This window comes from Podarcis vaucheri (genome assembly GCF_965113315.1).
Source record: "Podarcis vaucheri genome assembly, chromosome: 3".
NCBI classification, from domain to species: domain Eukaryota; kingdom Metazoa; phylum Chordata; class Lepidosauria; order Squamata; family Lacertidae; genus Podarcis; species Podarcis vaucheri.
Window position 1 is genome coordinate 48246656 of NC_138761.1, and position 7858 is coordinate 48254513.

The following is a 7858-nucleotide window of genomic DNA, read 5'->3' on the forward strand; positions in this document are numbered from 1 at the left end:
CGCCCGCCGAAGGTAGCGTGTGTGTATGTGAGCGAGAGGAGCCGCGGTGGGCGGGGTCTTCCTCTTCTGCTGGCTCCAAGGTGGCTGTGAAGTACGAGGCGGGCTGGGCAGGCAGGATGATGGGGGGAAAGAGCAGCGCCATCGCCGCGGGCCTCTGCGGGGCTCTCTTCATCGGCTACTGCATCTACTTCGACCGCAAGAGGAGGAGCGACCCCAACTTCAAGAACCGGCTGCGGGAACGTGAGTCGCTCTCGGCCGCCCGCCTCCTCGTGCAGCCGCTTCCCCACCCCGCGCGGAGCCGGCCCTGGGTCGCCCCTCCGACCGGCCCCCCTCCCCGCCCCCCCCCGCTCCATTGGGAGGGTGGCCCTCCGGAGAAGCCCCGCTGCTTCCGAGGCTGCGGTTCCTTCGCCATGAGCGGGCGCGGGGGTTTTGCGGTGGCCCCGAGGACAAAGCAAAACCAGGCCTCCCAACTGGGCATGCCTCTGGCGTGGGCGACCTTCTTCCCCTTGCTCCCTTGCATCGCCAGGCTCGCCTTCATTTCAAAGGTCACAGGCTGCAGGTGTTTGGATGAGGATCGCTTCACACGCTGTTAGGACCCACCTAGTGTGTGTCTTTTACTGGATGTACGCAGAAACCTTGTGTGTGTGTGTGTGTGTGTGTGTGTGTGTGTGCAGCAAACACATGCTCCCTGCTGCATGAATCCTCCTGGAATTTGGGATTGGCATTATGCGGTGGAAATGCACGGTGATGTATATCGTGTTTCCTGCCACGTGTTTTGAGAAGGGTCCCTGGGAGTGCAGAAGCTTGTTGCATTTTTGATACTTTGCTTTGCACAGGTTTCCGAAAACTTAACTATCTTAATCAAGCTGTTGAGATTTTTCCTCCTGCATGGAGCCCACCTAGGTTATTTTGTCCCATGCTCATCCCTCTCACACTGTGATTGGGTTTGTCACCTTTCAGGTGTTGCAAAGTGAACATATGCAGCCTTTTCTACTCATGTAGACTTCCCATGTGATTTAGAATCCTAGAGAGTTCAAAGTCCCCTATTACACAAGTACCCCCTGAAAGGTGATGAAGCCTCCAATGAGCCCAGATGGAGGAAGTGGACTCACAGGGAGTGGGAGAACGAATTTTGTAAAGTTAACCTGACTTCTTAGGTACTTACTATACTGTTACGCATTCACAAACCCTCCTGGTACTGTTGCTGTTATAACTTCCAGGATAAGGATGGATGCAAGAGGAAAATGTAGAGTTATCCAAAATGCAGAACGTTCTCTCGTACTTCTGCATTATTTCACCTCTTCAATAAAAAACTCACATTCTTTAACGTGATCATTCTTCCTTAAAACACACGCTCACAGAAACTGTTTTAAGTGTCAAATTGTGAAACATGTTCTCAGAATTGAGCTGGTAGCTTTTCTGTGCTGAATTTTTTCAGGGATTTATACAAACAATATACCGTAAATATTTTGTGCTTTGTCTTCACTTCTTGATAACATTTTATTCCAGTACGGTTTGCAGTAGAGCATGATAATGCAATAGGAAGCAGTTAACTAGTCTCTGGGTGATGGGGCAGTCAAGTGATGTTGGGACATGTGATATGTTAACTGTTTCTCTGTAGCTGTTCAGTATTCCTGCCATTCATGTGACAAATTGAGACAGAATAGCTCCCCCACCCCAGAAGTGTCCTTCAAGGCAACATTGTATTTAATTATGCCACTAGGTGGTAGGGCTTCTCACAGTTATTAAAATGTTACCTCCACTCCTGGTCGCAGTGGTCCTCCTACTGTATAGAGCCTGCAGTGAGCTCAGGGGGAAATAGTTTTATCCTAGGAAGTGTGTTTCCAGGAAGTATAAGATGTAATTTTGCATAAGTTCTTATAAATAATTCTCTATATACAGGCCTTTGTAGATGGTTGCTTATCCAAATATGGACCCCTAGCTATATTATGTTTTATTTTTATATGATAGTTCGAAATGTCCAAGTGTTGTTCTTCCCCCCATGTCAGTTTGGAGTGCAAATAGTATTGTGATTCAAAGATCAATATATCCTTTTTTCAGTAGATTACCAAAATATAGAAACTGAAAATGTGTGGTGTGTTTAATTCATAGGACGGAAGAAGCAGAAACTCGCCAAAGAAAGAGCAGGACTTTCAAAGGTATTGATACCTTGTTGTCTTGAGTTCAGTTTTAGTTGTGGTACATTATACATGGTGTACAGAATTCATTTCAAATTGGATTTTAGCTTGAAATTACCATACAGGCAGTGACCATTTTGCACAAGGGTTCTTTTCCTGACCCCCCACACGCATCAACAAAGCACACATAAGTCTGCCCCATTCCACCCCATTTTGAGGCCACTTCTGGGTTGGCAGCGACAAGCTTGTGCATGATTGTGCGATAATTGGACACGTAAAATGGTTGCTGTCTGTAGTAACAGCTTTTTTTGACCTATGTTAGTCAACTTGAATCCAGATAATTTCCTGCACCACTCACTGAAAATGTATTTCATGTTTTCTGGCAGTCGCCCTTGCTCCCCAAATCATAGGCAATTCAGGAGAATTACTGACCCCCAGAAGAATGCTTTTTTGAGGGGGGAGTGTTGAGGGGCTGGGGACAGCACTTTCCATAGCCCCCCTTCCGTGGATATATGTCTAAATTAATTCTTTCCATGGAAAGAAGTTTCACAGAGTGTGGCTCAGTTCTGTAGCAAATGCTGTTATGGAGGTGATCTCAGGAGTTCAGGCATCTTGCCAATGTTTAAAAACCTAACTTTAAAAAACCCTACTAGAATGCTCTTAAGTACTGTATTTAAAAGCATATGTGAGGAACAGGATGTTGTGACATAAACGGCTGATTGCATAAATGTCATTGTTACAGTTGCCTGATCTAAAAGATGCTGAAGCTGTTCAAAAGTTCTTCCTTGAAGAGATACAGCTGGGCGAGGAACTACTAGCACAAGGTTGTTGAAATTTTTACAAATGTGAGGGAATGGGGGAGTAAAAGATATTACAGTTCAAATAATGTTAATTTTTGAAATGGAACATAATGGGAGACAATAGTTAACTGAGGGCTTCCTGGTTTGTATGCATGTGAAGTGGCTATGTGCAAGGCAGTGAGGTTTGTTTATATCTCAGCTTAATAAGCCTAGATATCGTCATCTGGATTCAACCATTGTTTAATAAGATAGCACATCTTAACTGTCATGGCATATAAATCTAATACAGATTTAGTACCCTAACCAGACTGGGAATCACCAATGTACTGGCCAGATGTGTGGACTGCAACTCATTTAAGCCCCAGCCAGCACAGCCCAGTGGTCAGGGATGATGGGCATTGGAGTCAGTAACATCTGGAGCTACATTGCCACATTGGCTACCCTGATCCAGGCTGCCAAAGACCAGTCATATTTAAAATTACTTTGTTAAAAGTCAGAAATTTCCTGCCATGATTACGTTATCATCACAACCACCCTATCTTAAAAAGATGACATAATAAATGATAAAATCTACCTGGGAATTTTCTATTCCAGTACTCGGTTCTTGGATACTAAGCCATCCAAACAACCCAAATATAGTCTGAAGGGTAGTTAGGAATTATTTCTATTTTATTTTCTATTTAAAAATGGCACCTGGGATTAAAGTATTGGTAAATTGATTTAAATTCCCTTGGATGCCAGAATTCTGAAGGGGTGTCTTTCTAAGTGTGTTTAGCTAGCATCCTCCTGAAGGCCAGGGTAGAATCATGGTAGGATTCAAAGTATATCTAGGCAAACAGACAAAGAATCCCTCTACTGACCTTGCCATTTAATGTGAGAAGGTTCAGGGTGCAGTCGACAAGGCTATTGGAGATCGAGCTGGTATGCTCTGCTTCTCTATACTTATTTGTTCTAAATAGTCCATTTGTTCCATTGATGCTTCCAAATCTACTTTGAAGGTGAAATTTATGGCATGCAATTTAAAGCCAATTTAACACGCTTCGTATTTTACAGGAGAATATGAAAAGGGTGTTGATCACTTGACGAATGCCATTGCTGTGTGTGGACAACCGCAGCAGTTACTACAAGTTCTGCAGCAGACGCTTCCACCACCAGTGTTCCAGATGCTTCTTACTAAACTCCCCACAATTAGCCAGGTATGGAAAGCTGTTTTTTGCCCTCCTTTTTGCACTTTGAAATAGGAGTAGTCGCAATCAACATTGTTTGCCTGCTTCTGTGTATGTTTGTTCCCACTGATTTTTAACAGCGTTGCTGCTCCCAAGAAAGTGTGCTCAGGGTTGCAACTTTATGAATAGTTTTTGGTGGTTTTGCTGATACTGAGACAATTGCCTAATTCATCACATTCGTAGACTTGGCTTTAAAATCAGGGAGGTATTCTAACTGGAATTGAGCAAGTGGTGGCTCTGTTTTGAGAGCCAGTGTGGTGTAGTGGTTAAGAGCGGTAGTCACGTAATCTGGGAAACCAGGTTCGCGTCTCCGCTCCTCCACATGCAGCTGCTGGGTGACCTTGGGCCAGTCACACTTCTGTGAAGTCTCTCAGCCCCACTCACCTCACAGAGTGTTTGTTGTGGGGGAGGAAGGGAAAGGAGAATGTTAGCCGCTTTGAGACTCCTGAAGGGGAGTGAAAGGCGGGATATCAAATCCAAACTACTACTCTTCTTCTTCTTCTTGTTTCATTTAGTGCAAATACATCCCATTTTCAGCTCTAGTCCTCAAAGCAGCTCAGAAGATACAATGGGCACTTGAAACAAAACAGCTCCACTTGAGCAGGAACTAGCATCCCACAAGGCAATTGGTGTTAAAAGGCCCTGGGGATCAGTCCAGTGGGAACAGAAGCAGGCACATGGTGGTGTTTTTGCCTTTCTCATATTATGGCACAATTCTGACTTTTCAAGCAGCTCATGCAAGCAGCGTTTCTGGCAATTGTGTCTACTGCCTGCTTGCTTGCTGTCCTTGAGACCAAGGACTGCTTGTCAGAACAACTGTAGCTCTCAAACCCCGTAATATTCATTCCTACTATATGCAGCTACTCAGGGTTATATCCAGAAGTGTGTTTCTGTTAACTCTTTTTGATGCCTCTGTGAATGGAAGCAGGGGGCAATTTATTTTCTATCCTGCCTTTCTTCCACTATGAAATCCAAGATGGCACACATGTGGTTCCCAGGCAGTCTCCTATCCAGCCACTGACCAGGCCCAGACCTGCTTAGCTTCAGCAAGTTATTGGCCTCGTTTTGCCTTCAGGCCATCTCCTGGGCAGCGTGGAAGGGGGTTGCAGAGGGAGGCAGGGGAATTAGTTACCTCCTGCTTTCCATTCACAGAAGCTTTCATTGAATCAGTGAGCCTTCTGTGAGTGGAACAACACAGTTTGATGCAACCCTGTTGAAAGGGTTGAAGCAGATTTCCAATGTGCAAGAGCAATTGTTTGCTTACCTTTAATAAGAAGCGTTTACTGTGTCTGAACAAACTCACATATAACTCAGAACTAAAGGGAAAAGATGATCTAGTAGTTTTATACATTCCTAGCTCCTGGGATGTCCTCTGATAATGTGTTCTGTTGAGGATTGTCTGTAAACTTCAATTGGTTCATGATGCAGCTGTCCACCCAGCTCCCAAATCCTAAATGACTGGGGTTCAGAGCTTGCCCTTAACTTCATGTCCCATCATATCTGACCATTTGCTATTCTGGTGGGACTGATGACAGTTTTAGTCCAATTTCCTGGAGGCCACCATGTTTGTTAGCCCTGTTCTGTGGTACAGTTTTGCTTTAATTGTCAGTGCCACCTGATACTAGTGCTGACAACGGGTGGTATAAAGGGCAGGGGGGCATTTGTGATGGATTCCTCACGATAGAACTTTCCCTATACCATTTTGACAGCCCCATCTGTTCAGGAGGTTAGTTCAAACCATATTGTTCAGGGGAGCATATCTGGAAGTATGAATTGGACAAGATATTCCTGAAAGAGAGGAGTTCCAAAAGTGGTTGCGGCACCATGAGGAGCAGTAAAAACCCTTATTTGCGCATGAGTTCCTTTTTTTGGAAACCACTGGGTAACATTAGATGCCATGCAAGCAGGTTTCCTCTTTCTTCCCCATGCCCCCAACCTACTCTGGAGGGTCCCCCAACATTCTTGAGCATATTTTAGGCAGCACTCAGTTGCAGAGGACAGGAAGTGGACTCCCATAGCATGGCTGGGTGTTGCTTCCACTGGCAAATGGACACCTCTGGATTTCACCCACATTTCTGACAGATCTAAAACTTGAGTTAAAAACAAACAAAAACAAATCAGACCTGGGCTTCTTAAGAGCTTGCAGCTGCAATCAGAATTTGGAAAATGGACCACACTATAACTGCTAAAGGGCTTTTTCAGTGTTTTCATTCTGGCTTAACATAAGAGACCTGCATAACCAAGATTTCTTGGTATTTGTTTCATTTAGTTAATTTCAAGCTAACTAAAGCAAGTGGAGTAAAATATTAACAGCAGCAATAGATGCAAGTTTAATTACTGGATCCCAGGTGCATCAAGTTTGGTTGATGTTTGCTTGGCCAAATATTGCACAATTTCATTTTAATAAATACTGTATTTTGATTAGGAAGCTTATTAGATCCTTGCTGCACTTGCTGTTTACCTGCTGTTTTCTTACTAGTGTTGATTTTCACAGAAGAGGGAGAATCTAAATTTAATTTTGCAGGTTCAACTCATTCTGTAATTCACCTGATGAGAGAGAGTCTTATTACTCTTAAGATGATTCAAATATTTTCTTTTACAGAGAATTGTAAGTGCACAGTGCTTGGCTGAAGATGATGTGGAATGAGAAATTTCAGCTGGAAAAACAAGTGTTTCCTTAGCCCAAAATATGAGCATCACTGGGGGGGAAGAGCAGGGTAAAGGAGTAAGCATAGAACTCATGAACTGTATACCACATTTGAATCGACCAAAGTTAATTTTAACTTTGAGTGGGTTGGTTTGGCTGGACTTTATTTATTATCTAGTGCAAAGTGTATTTTGATAAATTCATTTTATAAATACACCATGTTGAGTTATAAAAAGTATCATTAATGTCATTTATTACTGATACAGTTGCAGCATTGTACATATAAAAGATGTATTACTACAACATAAAAAAACCCTGTGCTCATTTTTGAAAAACCCAAAGCTAAGGCATTAAAAGACGTACCTGCCCTCCCATGTGTATGTGTGCTCATTCAAATGTCAAAGGAATAGTGACAAATTTCAGAATGTTCTGTACAGCACCCAGGACTATTATTTTTCAGATAGCTCTTATTAACTTTATATTGTCTTTGGTTCTTTGGATCTAATGGACCTACAAGGCATCTTACACCAAGTAAAATAATAAAGCAAAACAATCATTATGAAATCCTAAATCATTTTAAATGCAGTTTTACTGTAATCAATCTCAAAAAATATAACTAAGAAGAAAAATGTATTATGGGGGGCACAACTCAGAGATTCATAGAATCATTTTCATATTAACTCATTAGGACCTCACTACTAAATATAAAGCAGTATAGAAATTAAATGAATATATTATATTTTATACCATTTATATTTTTAAGAAAAAATCTCAAAGCTTTTTACAGCTAAAGAAATATAAAGTATCATACTTAACAGGAAACTAAATATTATCTTAAAGATTTCAAAATAAAATGTTACAAAAGAGGTCAACTACAGAATGTACATATAACACAGCATATTATATATACCTTATACAACATATATATATACCTTTAAACATTTCAAAAGAAAACATTGCAAGGAAACAAACAAGGAAGTCAAATATAAAATTCATCATACAGAAGTGTTTTACTTACAATTTTAAGTTGTTTTGAAGCCACTCCTG

At 42.1% G+C, this 7858-nt stretch overlaps 1 protein-coding gene across 1 annotated transcript; it reads left to right on the forward strand.

The window, feature by feature from the left end:
- TOMM20 (translocase of outer mitochondrial membrane 20) lies at positions 1-7185 on the forward strand. The gene is made up of 5 exons (XM_082216990.1): positions 1-240; positions 2113-2159; positions 2881-2962; positions 3992-4134; positions 6767-7185. The coding sequence occupies exons 1-5, from the start codon at positions 117-119 to the stop codon at positions 6809-6811; spliced, it is 441 nt and encodes a 146-aa protein (XP_082073116.1). The 5' UTR covers positions 1-116; the 3' UTR covers positions 6812-7185.
- Positions 7186-7858: the final 673 nt, after the last annotated feature.